At 42.3% G+C, this 21,687-nt stretch overlaps 3 protein-coding genes across 6 annotated transcripts in view; 1 reads left to right on the top strand and 2 right to left on the bottom strand.

The window, feature by feature from the left end:
* Positions 1-362: 362 nt before the first annotated feature.
* Positions 363-5,745, bottom strand: LOC118413850. 2 transcript variants are annotated; one of them, XM_035817418.1, is made up of 11 exons: positions 5,374-5,744; positions 4,652-4,870; positions 4,165-4,440; positions 3,635-3,964; positions 3,252-3,494; positions 2,667-2,957; positions 2,437-2,518; positions 1,985-2,107; positions 1,772-1,868; positions 1,321-1,620; positions 370-1,021 (listed from the first exon to the last, which is right to left on the bottom strand). In XM_035817418.1, exons 1-11 carry the CDS (start codon positions 5,453-5,455, stop codon positions 794-796), a joined length of 2,271 nt encoding a protein of 756 aa, XP_035673311.1. In that variant the 5' UTR covers positions 5,456-5,744; the 3' UTR covers positions 370-793. The 2 variants fall into 2 exon arrangements, with proteins under 2 accessions (XP_035673312.1, XP_035673311.1); XM_035817419.1 differs by lacking the exon at positions 3,635-3,964 and having other exon boundaries at positions 363-1,021; positions 5,374-5,745.
* A 114-nt stretch (positions 5,746-5,859) lies between these two features.
* On the bottom strand, positions 5,860-12,782 carry LOC118413851. 2 transcript variants are annotated; one of them, XM_035817421.1, is made up of 13 exons: positions 12,436-12,782; positions 11,075-11,290; positions 10,679-10,778; positions 10,109-10,272; positions 9,463-9,747; positions 9,206-9,338; positions 8,931-9,118; positions 8,439-8,639; positions 7,918-8,118; positions 7,594-7,743; positions 7,257-7,347; positions 6,582-6,667; positions 5,860-6,331 (listed from the first exon to the last, which is right to left on the bottom strand). In XM_035817421.1, exons 1-12 carry the CDS (start codon positions 12,524-12,526, stop codon positions 6,583-6,585), a joined length of 1,905 nt encoding a protein of 634 aa, XP_035673314.1. In that variant the 5' UTR covers positions 12,527-12,782; the 3' UTR covers positions 5,860-6,331; position 6,582. The 2 variants fall into 2 exon arrangements, with proteins under 2 accessions (XP_035673314.1, XP_035673313.1); XM_035817420.1 differs by having other exon boundaries at positions 6,587-6,667; positions 12,436-12,778.
* Positions 12,783-14,058: 1,276 nt separating this feature from the next.
* LOC118412885 overlaps positions 14,059-21,687 on the top strand; it is a 22,835-nt gene continuing 15,206 nt past the window's right edge. Inside the window, exons 1-3 of one of the 2 annotated variants that reach the window (XM_035815940.1) lie at positions 14,059-14,372; positions 15,116-15,252; positions 18,183-18,823. In XM_035815940.1, coding sequence (XP_035671833.1) covers positions 18,527-18,823 — 297 coding nt within the window. In that variant the 5' untranslated portion in view covers positions 14,059-14,372; positions 15,116-15,252; positions 18,183-18,526. The remainder of the gene's footprint in view (positions 14,373-15,115; positions 15,253-18,182; positions 18,824-21,687) is intronic. The other variant, XM_035815939.1, reaches the window with a different exon arrangement.

Raw genomic sequence — 21,687 nt, 5'->3', positions numbered from 1 at the left:
ATTCATTGTTATTTTGTATCTCAACTAATGGGAGTTTTACTAAGAGATCCTGACGAATGTTTAACTTCATTATGAACAACTTACAGCTTTGCAGTTATGTTTGTTACTCGTATTTCTTTTATTTGTCATCAAAGGTAAATAAGTCTTAACTATACAAAGACTTGCGAACCAAAACCGTCAGTGTTATGACAGTGGGAAAGAGGATAAAGAACAACATATTCCGGTTAGATGTTGTCACTAGCCAGTAACCAGTATCCAGTCTCAATATTTTGAGCGTTTCGTCTCGCATGTCGTGCTATACTGTAAGGTGGTGCAATGAAAAGTTGTCCTGTTCTGACGTCATTGCAAAAAGAAGCTTCTCACCGACTATCGTGTGTACAAATACTCCTTTATTACTACTGATCATATCAAGCTTACATCAGGGAATTTCATGGTAGGATATTTGTCTACACATGGTACTGTTGTTTCTTGACTAGATGCTGGTTAGATTCCTCGATCACATAAAAATCTACCATACAAAGTTGTTGGTACGTGTTTACACTTTACAAAGTGTCACTGATTGCAGAATATTCAATAAAATTTACCATACAAAGAGTTATCATTGTCATCACTTAAGCTTCGTTACAAAAAACGTTATAAAGTTCCGAGCAGTTATGTGATACCAGCACTAACATGGCTCAACTTCTCGTCATTTTCTAATTCTTATACGAAATTTCGTGTTTATGTCGTCAACGCTACGAATATGTAGTTACATTTTTCAGCATATCAAACGCTTCTTACAGTACGTAATACACTATTCACTACTACTGTAACCATAAGCGGCCTTATCATACGCGTTGTAAGAGTCATCACTGCTTGACTCTCTTGAATTTTGTACCATGATGTCACGAATTTCCGCATACACACCCTCGCTGTGGGACGCCGTGACTTCGGGCAGGAACTCCGTGACTTCTGCAACATGACATTGCACATGGTCCAGTTCCGGATACGTCACCTCCGGATCCGGTTCACGCAGTTCTTCCTACGAGTAGGTAGACATGTCACATGTCTCAGTGCTAACCAATCAGAATGCATCGTTGTGCTAACTAATAAGAATTCGAATGCATCGTTCAACAGAGACATCTATCGAAATCACCCGCGCAAGCCATATGGTGGCAAAATATTTGACAGTGGTGATGAAGTGCATCTAAGTTGTGGCCACAGGACGTTAACATTGTCCAACATCGAGGCATGTTTCATGGGGATATGAAATATAAGGTATAGACTAACAAATTATCATCATAACGCTGCATAACTGGATAAGACCAGAGCCTGACTTACCAGTTCCCATGGAAGCGGTTCTGGGGGGCGTTTCTTGTTAACCTTTGCATAGAGCGCGGATGTGCGCGGACATGGCTCCGGACGGACTTTCGCCTCACGGGTGTCAAAATCCCTCTCGGACTTGGCTGTTTGGGAACCAAGGGTTGATCCTGGACTGTCCACCTGTCTTTTGTTCTTCTTTACCTTTGTGTAGATGGCGGGGGCGTTTGAGGGGTCCTTCTTCGTTGATGCCCTCTCAGCGGTGTTGAACATGACAGCGTTTTGGTACATAGCTTCATCACCTGGTGGGTCTGGCAGCATCTAGAATAGTAAACACATCATATGGTGCTGATCATTCTGATCCAACATGAAGAATCATGTCTCAAAGTTTCATCAAATGAAGAAATGCAAATGTTCCCATTTTTATGCAGTCCCATCTTAGATCCTTCCTGGCTAATCCATCCACACGTACCTTCTTCTTTGTCATACTGGCTGTTGCGTAGCCGGCGTCCGGACTTTGGTCACTTGGATCGGATCCAGCACCTTCTACAGTTGAGATGATTTGCAGCCTAAAAAAACACAACGGCCAATTGTAAAATCCCTTCGGTTACAGAAAAGCAGTTACTGCAACTTCACCAAAGAGGGCAAGCAAATTGTTGATGTTTGTACATATGGCACGTCATACCTGATCTGGGCAGTGTTGGCAAGCGTGCGGAAGTTGTACGTGAGGACGTCGTCCACGACTGCATTGTCTGTGCTTTGCCCACGAGGTGCAGCGGTCAGCCGTCGCCTTTTTCTTGCCCTGGCCCTGTGAAGAGAAACTCTTTGTAAATACCAATATCTCCATTGATTGCACAGAACGACGACGATAAATGCGTATGGTACACGTATTATCAAACACTTATATCGCCTGGTGCAGTATTTAATCTAAAACTACTTCTGTCCATAAAGAGACGACATCAAAGGGCCCTTTTATGATATTCATTTTTTCAAGTCAAGTTGCTTTTTCAATAGATTCTTCGTTTGAAAAGTACGTCTGTCAGTATGATACGATCCGCAATGAAGCAGCTAAATTTGTCACTATCCACAGCTGTAACAAAACTGTATGAAAGCAGTAAATGGTGGAGGGGTACTTACTTTCGCTTGGAGATCACTACACAGGTAACAACCCCTACAGCCAACAGTATGCACCCAGTGACGGCTGATGCGACGATTATCACTGAAGAGAAAACGATCAACCCGGTCAATTACTATACTATACCCATTGATAAATCAGCTTATCAATAAATAGATGATGATAAACCACTATATCGAAATACTAAAGGCTGCTCCTAAAGTAATAGATCTGCTTCAATCGGAAAACTCACTGTTCTGGTTCACCCCTTGCTTCTGTCCCTCAGAAAGGTTTGGCTCCACGTGTTTGACCGTAGTTCCTACAGGATCTGGAGAGGCAAATGAAGTATGTGGAGAACTGCTAGATATGCGTGTTGTCATCCGGGAGGACTCCCATCTTACTGTGGTGACTCGGTCAAGAATGGTTGATGTACCGAGAGTTGTTTCAGCAGTGTATGGCTGTGTTGTCTTCAGATCAGCCCACTGCGTTGTAGTGGATGATTCTGGCCCTGCTGTGGATGCCTGTCGTGATGTACTGGGTGTTTCTGCATGGGAGAGAAAATGTTACGAATGGAATACGATATCGTTGATGGATGTAACGACGCGATGATGTCATGTCGAAAACGTTGTAGCCGAAAAAATTCCACTCCGTGCGATCAGATTCGCTACCAACTGTAATACTTGTACTTCCAACGCTCTGACAGCTGACCATCATCACATCACTGATACAATAGATGGGTGAGGCATGGAAGCGCAAACGCATTTGATGGTAACGAATTGTGAACTGTCCTTTACTTTCGTGTTGACGTTTGCTTCTTAGATTTGAATGAATGATCAACCTGTGGATATCTGCGCGTCACCACACGTGTCGTAGTGTTCAGGACGACACTCCGGTAGTCTACTCCAACTGCCGCTGTTTTTGCACGTGGCCGACTTTCGTTTCTTCCTGCACTTTCTGTAGCCCGCATCACAGCTGAAGGTGAAGTTGACTTCTTCCCCCGGCTTGAACAGAGCCCTGTCCGGCCTCCTGTCTAATGTGAGGGACCCATTGGGGATGGTCGGTGTTGGGCAGCTGGCAACCGCTACGGGAAGAAGATCGTAAATATTTATTTAGATGACAGATAGAAATAATTTCTATATTTGTCGGATACAAGTAAGTGTACAAAATAACATAATGCAACAAAACAGTTGGCAGTATAGAGGATGGAATATCATTACTGACCTCTGTAGAAAATGGTAAACTGGCCTCCATCGCTGTTGTGGTCCGACCTAAAATATATCCGTACACTGTTGGACGAACTGAGAAATCGTCTACTTTGGTTCCATTGTGTGATTCTGGCACGGTCCCTGGGATAGGCCATATCCTGAACATCCACAATGTCAGTTGGGTAACCAATATTGCGGTCTTTGAACCTCAGTTGGATGATTCTGTTCCCGGGAACATTTATTTCCCACGTGCAGTTGATTCGGCTCGGATACAAGCCGGGGTACGATGGCGAATAGATGGTTCCTTCCAGTCCGTAGTGTTTACCTCCGCATCGGCCCATGTTCACTGGAGAAATATTGAAACGGGTTTCCATTAGTGTTCAGAGGCACAGCAGCTGTTCTGCAGATTAAACGTAGTTGTTGTATGCCATGATGTCAGATACCGCACATATGCATTACCAACTGGCCGTTTTCCAAGTCAAGCTTTGTTGTTCAATACACCTACATGTAGAAGTTACAATGATACATTTTGGATGCAAGACTTACCATCATATATGTCGATGCTACTATCGCCCCCACACTTCTGTTCTCCGTTACCTTTACAAGGCTTCGAGCAGTCGTCAGCTTCAGGCAATCTCTGTTTTGCATAGAAGATACAATAACATTTGTTTCCGCCGGACAGTCCTGCGTAGTCTTGAAGTCCAGTTCGACAAATCTCAAGACAGCGGTCGACTGTCATTGTGTCTTGCGCGACAGGCAATGCCGCCGTTAGCACTTCTGTCGGTGGTTTGTCCAGGCGAAAACATCCGAGGTGGGCAGAGTCTGGAAATATATGTTATATCGTAAGTTGTCTTAATCCAGAAATGGTAATTTGGGAGATATTGAAAACTTCATCGAACGATCATTAACCTAGAAAAAGACCTTCAGCGTTTCAGAAAAAAGATTGATTTACAGATTGATTTATAGCAGCAATTCAGCACATTGTAGAAATAGAGTACAGCAATGTTACAGTTAACTTTATTTCACAACTAACCTTTGCAGTGTTCTACCGCACACGGTACGTCCAGTCGGGACACCCTCCCCTGGATGTAGCACCACGGCTGCAGGTCCTGTGGTCTGGGTGCTCGGCAGTAACTATGGTTACCGACATACGGAAGTTCCGTCTCGCTCCACGGCAAACACGAATGTCCGGATTTGCTTACATCAAGGAGTCCGTCATATCTCACCGCCGTCTTGCTTCTTGTGTAGCACTCTGCAAGACAAATGCACTTAAACAAATTAATCAAGGCGTAAAATCACCCTCTTGTTGAACGTTTCAAAAATCGACTGGAGATTTAGGAACAGGCTGTACGATGGCCACTAATCTACACTCCTCTCTTTCTTTATCTCGTTTGGAACGTCAGAGTTTGACCCGTAATGCCTGTCTTAATTTAGCTAATATTTCTTCTTGATTGGTCAACATTGAACATGGACCCATAATTTGGCGATTATAGCATCAATATTCTTATATGATATATGCATATGCGAATATGTCTCATAAAATCATGGTCTTGTCAGTTTTTCCGTTAATCACCAAGAGTATGAATGATTAGCGCACTTAGATTCTAAACAAGTAACTTTATAATGTCAAAATATACTATTTTGAGACAACTGTTAGAGAGGTACATTCTAGATTTGAAAGACATGCCTGTATATGTAGCCTTTGCAACTCCAGCTCATGAAAAAGATATGCGGTAAAGATAAGAGAGATCTCACCTTTTATATTTTGCTGTTGACATTTTCCGGGGCTGAACAACAAGAAGAAGCAAAGACACACCCAGACGTGTGTAGATGCCATGGCCGCGGTTTAACGATTGACGCGTGCACTAATCCAATATTAAAACACACGAAATGATTCCGCCAAGAACTGCTGCGGAAAGAAACGGGCGTTGCTGATGTGAGAGAACCGCCGGAAATGACCTTGTTGCTCTTCCTGTCGGTCTGGCGCTGATAAGGTGTGTGGCCTCCGAAGATATGAAATGCTGTTGTAGCGATTTACTGGGTAATGCTGTCATCTCTCACTAGCTGTGCGTTCGCCAACTTTTATAGATGAAGATATATAGGTGAAAGCAAACTGAACTGACCATGGTCAATGGCCACAACGAGCACACAGGGAACTAAGTCAGCAAGTAAGCATAGAATTACACAAGCATTTCTATTTTAGCCAATGTTCTTGAAGTGAGCCGGATCAAGATGGACAAAGTCGATTAGTTCGTTCTTTATTGATAGTTTCTCAAACTTTTGACTTTGCAACAAACAAATATTCCACACGGCTGACAACTACCTGGCACAGCGGCACTGTTTTGCTCTACATGAAAGCAGCCATAGCATTAAATACGTTAGTTTGTCTGATTCTACGGATGTGCTTCCTATCCCAATACTCACTCAATCTCCACAATCAGGGAGAATATCCTACAACATACACGTTCTGAACACGATCATAATAATCCATAAACGCTACATAAACATTTGCATGTCTATTTTCTCAATACTTTTCTCAATACAACACCGGCATTGGCCATCATGATTTGAAGCAGAAACAACCTGTAACATTCCGGGCTTATCTTATCTTCTAAAAGCAGAGGAATAAGAAACCAAGATGTCCATCTTTGGTCACAATTCTCCTAGCACAGCATCCTTAGCAGTTTGCACATCATCCTCATCCGTAGCGTTGCTAAAATAAACATAAACGAAGCAAATATGATGAATGATGCAAGTAATAATTCTTTAAGCGCTTTTCAACCTCTCAGCCATTGTGCATACAAATTCTGATTATTATTGTCTTAAGGTCGAGCTGTAGGGCACGTACGGTTGGACTACTTATCAATGCAGGTTAACTATCACACGATGTGTACAGTATATGTCTCCAGTTAACGAGAAACGGTATGGAAGTAGAAGTGTTTTTGAAGGGACGTCTCGTTTACCTCACCTGTCCTTGCCAAGGTCGTTTAGAGGGACGTTGACTTCGGCGTCGTCTGCCCGTCCATTCTCAAGGCTTGCTTGCCTCGCTCTAAGTGTGATGGGCAAAGTGTGATAGAATCTCGCATATTATGAAACTTACAGAACGGCAACAGGACTATAGATCACGTCATTCATCCAGTCAGTTCGTATGACTATATATCTAACTATTATGCATACCATCGTACATAAACTGTGAATCGCAGACAAATGTGAGTAAAACTTAAAAGTTCCTTCCTATTCGCAACACAAAATTGTAAAGAAACGTTACATGCCATTTTGTTGCTTCAGTGACACGCACCCGTGTAAAACGTGTAAAAATATCGTGATGATTTCCTCTGATGGGAAACATATTGCTTCCCTTCGTGTTTCCTGTTTCTGCTAGGGACCAGCGACTAAACCCTGACGTGCCAGAAATATACCGCTGTAAATCCGCCTGTTCCAAAGCAACAACATGGCTGCCACACTCACGAATTCTAAGCAAAAATCTGCAGTTTGGTGAAATTTCGCCAGAAGGCGGGGGTTTCTATCACTCCAACGCACATGCGTTCGGGACGTGATTTTTGAAAACAAGTAGCGACAATATCATGCATCTTATTAAGAGTTTGTCCTGTCTATTTACTACTCAAAAGAAGGTTTACCTTTTAGCAGCTAACACGGCACAGGCGATGTAGATGAGAAGACTGATGACGAGTATGAGAACGATGGCGACCACCACTCCGATCACAACAGCTGAAATACAACATGCAAAGAAAATAAATTCAAACAGTATCAAAATCTAGGGAAGTTTTAAAGTACAATTGCATGCCATCTCTGCTATGTTCGTTCTTAAAACCCAGTCAATTTGATCTACATCACTGACGGAGCCCCTCCCAGACACAACTGGCAGGGCAGTCAAGTTACTCAAATTACAAAATGATAACATGAATATATATAACGGTTATGCACAAAATCGTTCATATGAGTCGGGATACTTACTGCTTGTAGCGTCTCCTGCTTCTTGAGTGCTTCCTGAAGACGAGTCTGGTTTTGAGTGCTCTGAAGACTCGGTAGTCTGTAGCGCTGCTGTGTGGTGTTTCTCCGTGGTGCTGAAAGGCCTGCTATTAGCGCTGGATGATGTCATGGTTGCTGGAAGTGGCCGTGCATTGATATTCGTCATTTATTCATGTAGGATATATGCGCCTTATCTAAATACAAATATATCTCAACCACATTCAGCTGTTGATGGACAGTAACGAACTAAGAAAAGAAGAGGAATGTAAAAGACTTGTGTGTTTGAGTGTGAGAAGTTGCACAACACACCTGTGGTAGTAGCAGTAACCTTGGTGGTTGTCATTGCTGGTCCTTGTGTTGTAGGACGTGACGGCGGTGCTGCTGTTTTAGGTATTATGGTGGTTTCCTGTTCCCCTGTGCCTGTGGTGTGTACCTTGTTCCTTCTCGTTGATAAATGATGAGGTGTCGTGGAGACCACGGACGCATCTGTGGTCTTGTTGTTGCTGAAAGCTAAGTACAATGGTTACCTTTCAAACATAAGCAAGTAAAGCTGGTATTACACGCAAACATTTTTTATTGTGGACATTTCATTGTTGATTAAATACATTTTTCTAAACGACTGACATCAACATTGTAGATCATAACTTTTGTTCGCTTGCTGTTATAAACCTGGGAATTGAACACTGAGTGCTTTGTTCAATACCTGGTACCTCGCTGATTTTACTTTGCATCCTCCTCCAGTCTGTTTTTTGTGGATATTTTCCATATGTCCATTTACACATATTGTAATTTTTACTCCGTGTAATCATACCTAATGGTAGAATACTTACACATTGGGGTCGGCAACGTGGCGTTCTCAGAGAGACATTCAGGCAGTTTCTTGAATGTTCCATCGTTCTCACACATGATCCTTGTTGGGCCAATCACATTGAAACCCGGGGCGCACTCAACGTTCGCGAATTGTCCGGGCAGGAAGGAATCCGCCTCCAAATTTCCGTTGAGAATGTCCGGTTTGGGGCACTTCTTAACAGCTAATGAAGAAACAAACAAAAGAAAACAAATCAATGAGTTTTCTGTAGATTAACTTATCCTTATCAAAGGGATCTCAGAGATCTTTGGCTGAATGCTTGGAGTAGCAAGATCACTTCACAACTTCGACAATCTAAGATTTCTAGAAACAGATGTAACGTTAATTGAATAATACTTTGTGTCACCACTAGCTCGGAACACACATATGAAATTCGAAACACTACTTAGCACGGAACATAAAGAGTAACGGCACTGTGTTAGGGTTAAACGTGCTGGTTACACTCACAACTAACCTTCGAAGACCAGGCTGAACCCTGGACCATTCTTAGCGCTGTCGGAGACGAAGTGAAGCCCGGCTTGGTTAGAGTTGACCACGTAACCATCTTTGCTGGGGGTGAGTAGGACCCTTCTGCGGGTGCTGTTGTCCCAAACCGCTACATAATCCTCACTGTCTGCGATGTCGTACATTGCAAAATGTAACCTGACAAGAAGATACACCGGTATTACATCTTTTATTGTCAAATTTGACATCCCATTGTCTAAAGCCACAGAATGATAGACTGTTTACCTGAGTACGTGGTTTTCTGGCCCCATGATTGACCAAGAGCAGATCTCGCCGTTTGGGTAGTCACTGGGGAAGTCTGGGGAGTGGATAGTGCCGTATACTCCGTACCGCCATCCTCCACACTGGCCCATTCTCGCTGGGGGACAGGCAATGAGCTGTTCAGTTGTTTTGACGCACTCAAACACGCGCGCACGCAGATGCATTTAGTAGTCATGTCATTTCAGTATTCGTAAAAGCAGGAGAGGTGAAGTGAAACTTACTATCAAAGAGGGCAGTGCTGTTGGTCCCTCCGCAGAAATGGCGAGAGTCTCCAGAGCATTTCTTGTTGCAGTCGGCAGCTTCAGGTAGACTCCGGTACACATCCCTCGTCCCCGCCATACAGCTGCACTGGTTCCCGTTCCGGAATCCGGCATACTGGGTGCCGTAGTCCCGGCAGTACGTTATACAGTGAGCGATGGTGAGTGCCGAGAAGCTGGCGGTGCGGACCACGTTCCACAGGAGCGGCGGGGTGTCCGAGTCAGCGATACAGCCCAGGTACCCTGGAACTGTGTGGGCCATGACGGTATTGGTCAATTTTGCTGGACTGTTGTTACAGGTAAGAGACACTAACGTCCTAATCATGGCCCTTAAGCTTCTCCCAACAATGATAAATCGTAAGGGTTGAATCCGTGATTTCATGGAGATCATTATATGTTACATAACCTACATTAGAATGCCTGTAAAACAGTAACATCGTTCAGTCACATCTTTCAGACCATTCTTCTACGCGCAGACAACCCGCGTCATAGAACTCTGACGCGAGGTCGAAGTGAGCGGAGTTTCATAATGCGGGTTCACATCTGCGTAGGTGAATGACTTATAATAATTGCAGGTGCCTGAATGTACCAAGAATGTAGAGTGCAGTACCTTTACAGTCAGGTATGAGGCACTGTTTGTGACTGGCAGGTGTTTTCCCGGTGTAACACCAGGGCGAGGGCCGTCCTTCCGCCCAAGGGTTCCGGCAGTAGTTGTGGTCGCCCAGTCCCAGTTTATCGTCGGGATGCGCTTTGGTATTGAACCGCTTTCCGCCGCTGAAACACATCGACACATGCAATTTGTTAGTGATAGTATGGTAGGATAGCCTCTCATGGACGCATTGCCTTTGACATTGATCTTCAGGGTGCAAATATGTGGCAAGGAAAAAATTAGGCTTCAAAATGACAAATAAGTGAACTTCATTATAAAAGTACAAGTGTCAATGTGATACGAGCTGAATACTAATTCAATGCTTAATTCGCTTAACTTCTGCACTGGTCACATGCATAGACTCACTCTTAATCTATTTCGGCCATTGTGAAGTTTATCTAGACAACAAAATATACAAAAGGAATAATATTCCTCAGTTCAACCTGTGACTTCAGTTGTATCTACTCTATATCAATATTGCTCTACCATGCACACTGTAGATGTGGCATGTAGTCAATGACATAACGTTACCTCTCGTCTGTCCAAGACATGCATTCTTCCGCTGAAGACTCGTTACTGGACGGTTTGGATTGTGTTCCTCGGTAGTCCGAACCCGTTATGGTATAACATTCTGTGTTCAAACGACAGAGATCCCAAATAGTTACACAGTTCTTGAGTCATGTCTAAGATATACGACACAGCATCAGAAACGGCGGTGCTTTAGAGTTAACTAACACCCAACTGTATACTCAGGTTTTTGCGACGTTAAGACAAAACATTTCATTAGGCCAATGAGACACAACAACGAATCGTTTGCACCGCCCCTTGCATACATACTACATCACTTCCTCCTATCAAACTGCTCCATATGAATGGTACATGTCTGATCAGCCCCTCTATAGACATACGAGTACCATCTCCACCCACCTGTACAATGTTCCACGTCGCAGCGAGCCTGGATGAGGTTCCCGGTGTCCGCCCTGACGAAGCACCAGGGCTGCAGGTCCCCTGGCCGCGGGGCTCGGCAGTAGTTGTGCGTCTGTCCACCGGCCTGATTCCTCCAGGCCTCGCAAGGCTTCCCGAAGTCCGTCACATTGTTGATCCCCTCATAGACGATCCTGCCATCAACCCTGGTGTAACAATCTGGGGAAAGGGAAAATAATGAATTCACCTGGTAAAAGACTTTGATTAACATCTAATAAATCAATATAGCTCCATATGCAATTAATATACATGGAGTTTAGCCTATGAGCGTAAAATGTCATACGAAATCCTTCGAAGACATACGAATACCTTCGTAGACCTCATGCAAACAAACAAACAAACAAACAAACAAACAAACAAACAAACAAAACAAAACAAACAAACGAGCAAACAAACAAACAACACAATTTAGGTACGTCAAAATTTTACCGCTTTTTCCTGATTTGTAACAGCGCAAAACATTACTTTAGCTTTCTGACTTCTGACCTGTATTTTTCTAACCTGAGCGTTCAAATCTCAACATACGTACTGTAAAGCTTGCTATTTTTTTCGACGAGTAACACACTTGACACAGAGACGGGGGAGGATGGACTCCACTGATGAGCGGATAATAGCCATCTGGACTCATTGTACAAATTTACTATCAAATCAACTGTAATAAATTGCCACATATATGTTTTTTTTTAGATAGCACACTGCTGGTTTCACCTGTACGCTTCCGCAACCACATAGTCTCTACCAGAGTGACTACGCTGGCTAATAGGGAGAAGAATTTGCTAGGGGATTTTTTACTGTTTAAATGGCCACGCAGCCTTCATTCGGAGGGGGGTGGGGTGGTGTCAAAATTACTATGGACTGACTCTTCTGGCCAATTATGTTCCGATTTTTATCCCAATTCTACGATCCGTACCCCCGTAGGAAGGCATGGTTAAGGCTACCAACGACATACAGAAAGGCGAATAAGTACAGGCAGCATCAAGTTTACATCCTCATGTAATGGGCATAATATTAGATCACTGCCTTAGCCATGACCTGGCTTTGACCCTCCCAAAGTTTGCAACCCCTTTGCTTTATCGCCATAAGCGCCTCTATGGCACACGTTTATAAACAATGTCGTATACGGACAAGAACATTACAGCACCTAGCTTTCTGCAACTTAAAAGTGGTGAACACCCCACCACTCTCTAGATCTATAGATGACATCACTCGACATAGTGTTTCCTGTATTCATCTAAACACTACAATGAAATGGATAGACTTGCACATGGCCCAATACTATACATTGCATTAATGTAGAGTCCTACCTTGAATGCTCAAGACCACCGGTACCGTTATGAACTGGGCGAACACAAACACAAGAAGAGCGGCGCTCCATCCGACCTCCCTTTGCCCCATTCTCTGACTACCACCAAAATCGTTCGTACACGCAGAGAACTTTCTCTTTTGAAGATCTAGTCTTTAGATGTCGGCCGCGGCAGAAAAGAACGACAACAGGAAATTTGGTCACCCCACCATGCAATATCTATATGTACCACCGTGCAAAGTCGGACGGGACTTGATCAAAGATATGTATTTCTCCTGAGTCTGACGAGAACATTGGATAAAGCCCGGGTTTGTGGTAGATTACCTTATAAAGCCCTATATAGTGTTTCATTGCTATTTGATACTCAATGTCAGTTCTAAATTAAAGTGCTGCATTCTTCACAACTTCCAAACAATCGTCGCTAACTAAGACAATGGCATTGCGCCTGAAACACATTTGCCAGACTGATCGACTTCACGACAACGCTCCTAGCGACGACGAGGATATTTACAAGTAATCGAGCGTACTATATTTTAATGGTCGGTTTCCCGGGTCCCTATGCGAAGAGTGTAGAAAAGTGCAGTTATCATATATACTATCAAGCTTTTAGATTCAAGGGTTTCTCCTATCCCAACCATGTGACATGCCAAAAACTTTAATAAACGGTCCTTCCCGTGCGAGGTCAAGCGCAAATCCTTTATCACGAGACCCGCTCTTCCGATCCGAGTCGGGCATCCAGATCCGGCCTTTTCTGGGGCTGAGAGATTAGTGACGTCATTTTCCGGACCACAATTTTCCTCTTGATGAGAGCATAGGAAAAGAGGAGTAAAAACACAACATGTCCTGAAACCCTGCTTAGATTTGGATGACCCAACGACATTTAAATGATTGAGTTTCTAAAAGGGAATACTCAGTTTCAATCGTTTCACAGTATTTTTGTCAACTGATGGTATTGTGACGATATGGATATTGCAATTTGCATACACATTGCATATTGTACTATCAAACAGTAGGTTACCCAAGCAGATACGTGTATCTGGTTTCGGTTGGTTTCGACTGTCTTATCGTCCGTTTTGTCACGTCTGTTGCGTATTTCAGATACTTTTGAAGCAGAAGTTCTGCTCCGGCTGTTTTTGTCGTGTTTTGGTCAGCATCGGACCTCAAGAAACGGTACAACTGAATAAAAAGCCTGACAAAGCGCAGGAAAACAGTCGGAGTCAAACCTCTGCTTGGAGAGAATATTTCATATACGTGTTATGTGCAATCGATATTTACTGTATCAATTTGGGAAGTATTGTGCCAATCCTTTCACTGGTGCTTTCCCGCCATTTTTTAACCTCTCAACTTTGCACGAGAGTGCCAGACGTCCGCTGATTACCCTGGGCACGAGATCGTGACCGTTGCTGCAGGGTACAGCAATTATGATGTATTGATCCGCACCTAATGGAGCAAAATGTTCTTTTTAATGTTCTTTTTGGTACCCTCCGCTACAGCTCATGAGCTACATGAGATATAAAAGTAATTTTGAAGATTTCATATCCACGACAGAATCGTATTGGTGAAGTATTAGGAAGAAAATTCAAATGTTTTGGGTTTACTTTCTGCGGATGGTTATCCAATCCTGGCCCTTTCACCCAAACAAATAGTAAACAGCACTGTCCCACCTCAGGTCGAACAAGCTGTAAGTCATCTGTTTGTCTGGAGGGCAGAATTGTCAAAACTAGACTTTCTGCTTGTCTAGATATCCCTGAGGCCAACTTAGAAGCATCCTAGCTTTGCAGGGACTTTATTGGCCTCCTTTAGGGGACATACGTCCTTTTTTGGCGGGCCCGGTTTGGAATCTTGGGTAGCGCCGTACGAGCGGTCAGCGACGTCTGCCCCTCCACTCTGCGCTATTTGAGGCATCGCAGTCAAATCCATCTACAGGCTGCATTTTCGGTGAGAATGTCTCAGTTTATTCACGTGTTTGGAATCGAAGTGTCAAGGACATTGTCTGATTTGTCTGGTGGGTCCTAATTTACAGATTTACTCCGTTTGTGTGCGAGCTTGTCGTGTGTGCCCGGGCCCTGCTGTCATTTTTGAAGGTCTTCCTATTTCTCCCAACATAATTTTTTGGTGCGAATGCGGAAGTACAACTGCCCATCTGAACTGCACATAATGATTTTGGTCAGGAGATGGAATAAAAAGATATGTAGATCTCTGTCAATGCTTTTCGTTTTGTCTCGATACGTAGGAGATACGTTGCTGGAAAAATAATTTACATCGCGGATCGTCCCCTCCCACCTAACGGAACGTACGCAGGGAAGTGTGGCCGGTTCGAAAAATAAAAGTTCTCTTTTTTTTCTCCGCAGTTTTTCCTTTCCCACACCCACTTCGGTTAGTCTCACCTCTGTAATGTATAAATTGATGTTTGGATAGTGTCTGTCTGTATTTTGACGTAAGTATGTGCCGCAGTGTAGAAAAATCACGCGTGTTGTCGATCATGCCGGCCGGCACGGCTGACGTGTGAATTTTTCGTATCTGCCTTTCTGGAAGTCACTGGAGAACATCGTCATATTTGGCCATCGCTCCCATACCTGGGTACCCACAGGGTACAAACCGAAAATCCACCAAGTCTTCTTCGATGTGTACCTTTGATTATTCTTGCTTTATTAAATTGACTTGACATAATAATTTTACAGTTGCCAAGTGTCACGCAAGGGGCACGATCTTCACACGTGACGGGGTGAACAGGTACCTGTGCTGTGAACCAGTCTTGTCACCACCCAGTAAATTTGCATCCATTTGCGTCCCACGAGATCTACTCCTAGTAACAGTGGTCAGTGTCCCAAGGGATCAAGTTTGTTATTGTCTTGAAATGAAGGTTGCAGTTCCCAGTCTGATCACAAAAGAAACGCAGCAGTAGCGTTTGTTCTGTCTTGATTGAAAATCTTTCAACCTCAGGTTTCATAAAACAAGGAACCTTTGAACTTTCAGACCTTGAAGCATGATTGTTTCTAGTAAATTTTAAGCAATGCCATATTTGTGTCTGAATTATACAAGGATTGGAGAAAAAATATCCAGGAGGCTTACATTCTTTGTAATGACCCCTCCCCTTCCACACCTTGCTATTTGCATACCTTGTTTTTAGCCGAGGTAATCATTGGCAGACTGGTCTAGACTGGTTATGCAGTATGTGATTATGAATATGGTATGACTCGAGGCCATGACTTGCCTTCAAAGTTCTAGGGAAACACAACTACAGTTGTGGGCAAAGGAACCATATTATTTGCAGTCATATCCTCATCAGATATGAGTAAGGAGGGAACATACATGTAGGTAGGCTAGCCCCATGTATTTATGATTTTTAGCCATTAGTGAAGGACATATGATGGACAGAAGTTGCAGTAGTGATCCATTGTGTCAACCATGTGTTGAAGTTTTGTTACTAGTAATATATAGACATTATTAGACATGCGTGTAGAAGGTGAATGTTAGAATTAGAAAACGTATAAAGATTTTGCTATCACCAAGGAGGTTGCTATCATTCAGAACAGAATTTATATACTAGTAGTACTAGTACATATAATTACTAGTAAAGAATAAGTATGCATGTTATGCATATGAAATGTACCCATCATGTTATTGTTGGAAGACTTTTTCTCAGTCTGTTTCTGTGTTCAAAACATGAACATGAAATAACTATGCTAAAATCAAATGTTGAAATTGAAGATCTGAAAGAAATATGGGCATGGGTATACTGTAAATCTAATACATGTACTGTAAATGTGTAATCTAACAGCTAATTGGCAAAAGATACCCAGTACTATGATGTGATATAATGGTTTGCCAAGGCTCCTTTCAAGTCTGTGAATCATAGAAGTTGTACCAGTGAAGAATCTTACACATCCTGGGCCTTTGGAATGGATTTGATCGCTAAATTGATAGGTATGCCAAATGGGCATACTGGATTGTGTATCATTTTGACTTGATTGTATTGATCAGCTGGTATTGATAGTTTTCTTTGTATGAATCATACCATTTACCTGTGAATTTTACGTACTTTGAGTTTGAAGACCTCTGTAACTACTCAGTGTACGTATTTCTTCCATACATAAAACATTAAAAGCTTGTTGGCATCCCCTGCAGATGACGGCCCTTACGTCATGAATATTCAAATTGGCCGGCGTACAATCATTTCTCCTCTTGCATCAGCTGCTGACATGTCATCAGTAAATGGGCAGTGTGCAATCAATTGCATTACAGATGAAATATGCATGGTTGGATGCAGCTATACGTATCCCTGTAGAGTAGACATGTGACTTGGGGAGGAGTAACAGTGTGGTACATTGGAGGAGTAAAGAATTTCAAGGAGAAGAAAACCTGAAAAGGGTGTTTCTTTGAACTCAACTGTGTATAGATAGACACCTGCTTTAAAGCAATCCTTTTTTGTTTGTTTTCCCACAGGACATTCTTACTTGTACATGGATGGGATGAATCTATGAGTTAAACTCTTTGTACATTTGCAGAGTTTTGATTTGATCTCAAGTGTTTTGTTGTTTTATTGTCACCATGCTTGCTTGTGTATACATCGAATTGTTTGTACATGATAAGTAAATTTCACTTCCTAGTGGAATCCTGTAAACAGTGGTCAAATGTCCCAAGGGGATCAAATCTTCCATGCTGCCCATAAGGGCCAGCTGATGCCAACTCTATCTGTTAAAGGAGGTTCTATTGAAATTGGCTGGAAATTCCTTGGTCTGTCCAGCCCATGGTACAACAACTCCAGCTGTCTTAATGAACCAATAATAGCATCATCCTGCTGCAATTGTACAACAAAAATAACATGTTTAGCTCAAAGTAAACTGATGTGAAGTGGTTGTTACATGGTGCCATCTTGTCAACAGGAGGGCTTAAGTCTGTAATGAAGCGTGAAGGTGATATTTCCACCCACCTGCCTTATGTAAACAGTGGTTGTAAGGTCCACCTGTGTACCAGCAATATGAAGATTTAACCTGTTAGCCTTTTGTTGTCACTTTGGGATCAGCTGGGGGTTCACTTTACTCAGAAGTTTGTGGGGAGGAAGGAAAGAAAGCAGGGTATATGATTATGAGTAAAATTAAAAACCTCTGCTTGGAGAGTACTCTCACTAGATTTGGAGAAATGTCCAAAGATACTCTTCAAGCAAAGGTTAGGCTCAGGCTTGTTTTGGACATCTTTTTAGGCATTTTTGTTGGCCCTTTTGATATGTCAGGTTTTCTTTTTTAATTTCATATACTGCCAAAATATATAACTAAGAAAACCTGACAAAATAGAAAAGCTGACAAAGATGCATATGAAGACAACCAAAACAAAAGCAAAGTCTAACCTCTGCTTTGTGTGACAGTGTATGTGTCTGCGTCATTGTTCCTGGCTTGGGTTCAGTAATAATAAATGAGTAAATGGCCAGTCTTGCATCGGATATCTATGCATTATTACAATAAAATCTTGTGACTTCATGCAGAAGTTGGGTATGTATAAGGAATTCAAAGAGTGCATGAGTAGTCTGGTGTTAAATAGCATATATGAATGAATAATCATTGTATTCTTCACTATGTATTTATGTAAGAATGATTTGAAATTATCTGTCAATCCTAGCAGATCACACATTTACCTATAGATGTTTTTAATGTCGCCACTTTTTCTAGCAGAGAAATGCCATGATGTTGTTAATCTTAATCTAACTGTATTCTAACACCATGTCATCTTTTTATTCTCTTTGTTGTGCAGGTGACTGAGCAACAGCAGTCCCACCACCTGCTCCCCCTCACATCCAGGCCTGTGCTAAATATAGTTCTCGCCTCACTGCAGTGAACTTTGAGTTAGGAGAATATCTCACAGCTTGTATCAGTCAGTAGACATTCATGTTACCATTGTCCAGTATGGATGTCAACATCATTATCATGTGCTTTGCTACTAGTTTATCTCTTTAGAATCCCTGAAATTTGTTCCTGTTGTGGAAAGTAGCAACCTTTCTGTCGCCATGGCTTTGCCGATGCTGGCTTAGGGAAAGGTGGTGTGGTGTGAGGGGAGGGTGCTTTGAGCCGTTGCGCGGCTGGGCGGTGCGGAGACCGATGAAAACCATGGTCCTGCCGGCCTTGACGGCCCTGAAGACGAGCGGTGTGCAGTCCTGGCTGGGGCAGGAGCTGGAGATGCGCGGGATCGACGCCATGATCTACACGCGCTACATTCTCAGCATCCTGCTCCAGGAGGACGTGGACGAGATGGCCGAGGTGGACATCGACGGGGGCTCCGGCTTCGGGCGGAAGATGGGGTACGTGAAGGTCAAGGGCAAGAAGAAAGGGCGCGTGGACAAAGAGGAGCTGAAGAAAACAGCAGCAGTCCAGTGTCTGCAGTCTGTGTCTGACCAGGTGAGAGAATTGATGTATTTGTTGGCACTTGGACATGGTAACCTGAGTTCTTTATGACATGAAAATGACAGAATGTTTAACTAGTCAATTGGTCATTTTTAAATTACAGCACTCTTGCAAATGATAGATACTGCTCTGTTGAGTATTTCCAGAGCAAAAGACAATGTTGACAGTTTGCTGACTGGAATCATTCCTTTGAGAAGCTGAGAATTCTTGTCTGTCCTTGTTTGACAGAAACTCTGATGTGTAGCAGGTCAAAGTGCAATAACCATGTTAATGTATCCAAATGTTCATATCTGTATGTTCTATGTCTGTGTGTATACGTGTACAAATGTACTTGTTGCCCCACTTTTGGCCCTTGTGTATTACTTTTTTCCAGATCAATGACCTGGTTACCCCTGACAATGTCCAGAATGTTATCACAATCAGGAAAGACTGCCGCTATGTAGACTTAGCTGTTTGACCTGCCTTTATCATTAACTACAAAGCATTACAATCATTATAGCTTTCCATGCATGAAACAATTACATTTTCTTTGAATAAACTAACAACTTGCATTGGTTAATTTCATAGTGGCTCATTGTTCTTCAAACTTGTTCTTTGACCACGAGCATTAGGTGTTTATATTCTCCTGCATTGCTAGGTGTTTTGTTATATTGAAAGTATTGATCTTGGGCAGCCCAGGACAGGTGCAGTCATGTGCTCAATACTGTGCATGAGTCATGACAGACGAATGTTGATCAATATTTGAGGCCCGTGACGCGCGCCTGTAGTGTGGTGTGACTTGCACTATCAGGAAGCAAAATTGCAAGTGTTGCTATGTGCTGGTACATGCATTTTCCTGTGGAAAAAATGGATTTTTAAAGAAACAATACATTGTACATTAGACGTACATGTAATGATATACATTGCTTTTGGAAAAATGAAAAGCTTTGGACAATTCATCAGTATTGGACAGCATTTTGCCATAGATGAATGAAACTAAAGACATTTAAAAAGAATGTTTTCAGATGATTTAGATAGAAAATAGAATGATGAGAAAAAGTTTCCAAATGACACTCACACAAACTTTCATGCTGTTCCCTTCTCCCAACCATCCCTGGTCCATCCCCTGTAATTAGCCCAGGTTGGCTCACTGTCCATCCTTGTACAACATTCAACAGACTTCTGATCATACTGCCAGGTTTGACCCACTTGTGTGCACCAGAGATTTAGGGCAAATGTTGTTTGTATATACCAGTACATGCAGGCACTAGCCTGGGTACCATTTGGAAAGTAGTTTGCTCTGATGTTTATTATACACTATATACAGTCGTCATGGAAAGAGCATTCTAGAACCCATGCTTTAATTTGCTCATTAACAGATGTCACAGCCAAAATATTTGAATGTACCCATGCGGGTAACAGAAGCGAACATGGGAGCGAACTACTTCCCTGATTGTACCCAGATTATGCAGGCACAGCAACAGGCCAAAAATTAGACTCAATTTTAATATTGATGGAGTAGGGCTTTCTATTCTAATCATTTGAAATATTTTGGATGAGCTTTGTAAGATATGCATTTATATTAACCCATCTAATAATACAGATTGATATGATAACTTGAGACCGTCTAAATTGTACGTCAACACATTGAAGTTGCAATGATTTCCTTACATTCATGGTATGAAAAGACTTCAATTTTCATGTATTTGACAGAAATCTTCACTGTTAATCACATTATAAAATTTTAAAAAGCTAGATCTGTTGGAGAAAGTGTCCTTGGACTTGGAGAAACTGTCTGCTTGAAGCAGCCCCTTGGTGTTGCATCATACTCAAGCCTGTTTCTAAATCTACCAGTATCGGATACTGGTAGATTTAGAAACAGGCTTGAACACCCAAACATGAAAAGCTCCCCCTAGTGCATAGTTGTAGAACTGTACCGTTATTTATTCACCAAAGGCTGTTAATTAATGGATCTGATACTGCTTAATAATTCATTTACTAATCCATGTTATATACACACTTTATTCAGTGATTGAATTCTGGTTCACATAAGATGTTGTGACCTGTGGTTTACATGAATTTGCCCATGTTTCTATGCTGAGGCCTCTCTTGGGTTTTACTTCAATTTTGTAACATTGCATTTGTCCTTTCCTTGACCCTGACCCCAACTGTAATCTAGCCAGTTGTAGCTTGGTGTCAGATGTCAGATGCCCACACTCTCCAGGACAGACTACAGAAGTTTGTACAAACAGTTTTTGAGAATATATTTTGTACAGGACAAAGGCAAAGAAGAAATGAAAAGATCTTTTAGAGGTTTTATTTAACAAAACCTTACAAAACATACATGAAATAGGCCACATTTTCATTTCTATATGAGCACAACTACCAATTCCTTCATAATCATAGTTCATCCCTCAAGTTATGTGTATATCAATTCCCTACTTTCCATACATACTATGGGGAATATAAAGTTTGTATGAAATGGTATCTTTGTTGATTCTTTCTAATGCATGGTTTCTATTATGAGGAAACCCGTCTATCAAACAAAGATTATGTCAATGTTATTGTTAAGATTTCACTTCTTTGGATCCTTCGCTATATCTTCAGATGAGTCATGATGATTGTGTATGTCTCTGTCCTTAACCTTATCTCCTCCTTATTATCTCCAGTGGGTGACATTAAAATTCAGTGTGTGCAGTATGCGGTTTCATTGATTTTAAGCCAAAGGTGGCTGCCCTTGTACCTGCCTTTATGGCCAGTTGTTCCATTTGCAATGCTGATAAGTCCTCGGGAGTGCACATACTATAAATCAAGAGTGAGACAACCTTGAGAAAGGTCACACAGTCATGACAGTAGTTGTATTACTGATAGTCCCTGCT

Source organism: Branchiostoma floridae, chromosome 4 (assembly GCF_000003815.2).
Source record: "Branchiostoma floridae strain S238N-H82 chromosome 4, Bfl_VNyyK, whole genome shotgun sequence".
In the NCBI taxonomy this organism is placed as follows: Eukaryota; Metazoa; Chordata; class Leptocardii; order Amphioxiformes; family Branchiostomatidae; genus Branchiostoma; species Branchiostoma floridae.
This window is presented reverse-complemented; position numbering and strand designations above follow the sequence as displayed.

Coding starts and splice junctions, on each gene's coding strand:
- LOC118413850 (XM_035817418.1), bottom strand. CDS start 5,455: ATGGCATCTACACACGTCTGGGTGTGTCTTTGCTTCTTCTTGTTGTTC. Junction 2,958..3,251: donor TGACGCGCAGATATCCACAG/GTTGATCATTCA, acceptor TCTCCCATGCAG/AAACACCCAGTACATCACGA. Junction 1,621..1,771: donor CCAGTATGACAAAGAAGAAG/GTACGTGTGGAT, acceptor TTACTATTCTAG/ATGCTGCCAGACCCACCAGG.
- LOC118413851 (XM_035817420.1), bottom strand. CDS start 12,526: ATGGGGCAAAGGGAGGTCGGATGGAGCGCCGCTCTTCTTGTGTTTGTG. Junction 9,119..9,205: donor CCAGAAAACCACGTACTCAG/GTAAACAGTCTA, acceptor TCTTCTTGTCAG/GTTACATTTTGCAATGTACG. Junction 8,640..8,930: donor GTTCAGCCTGGTCTTCGAAG/GTTAGTTGTGAG, acceptor TTTCTTCATTAG/CTGTTAAGAAGTGCCCCAAA.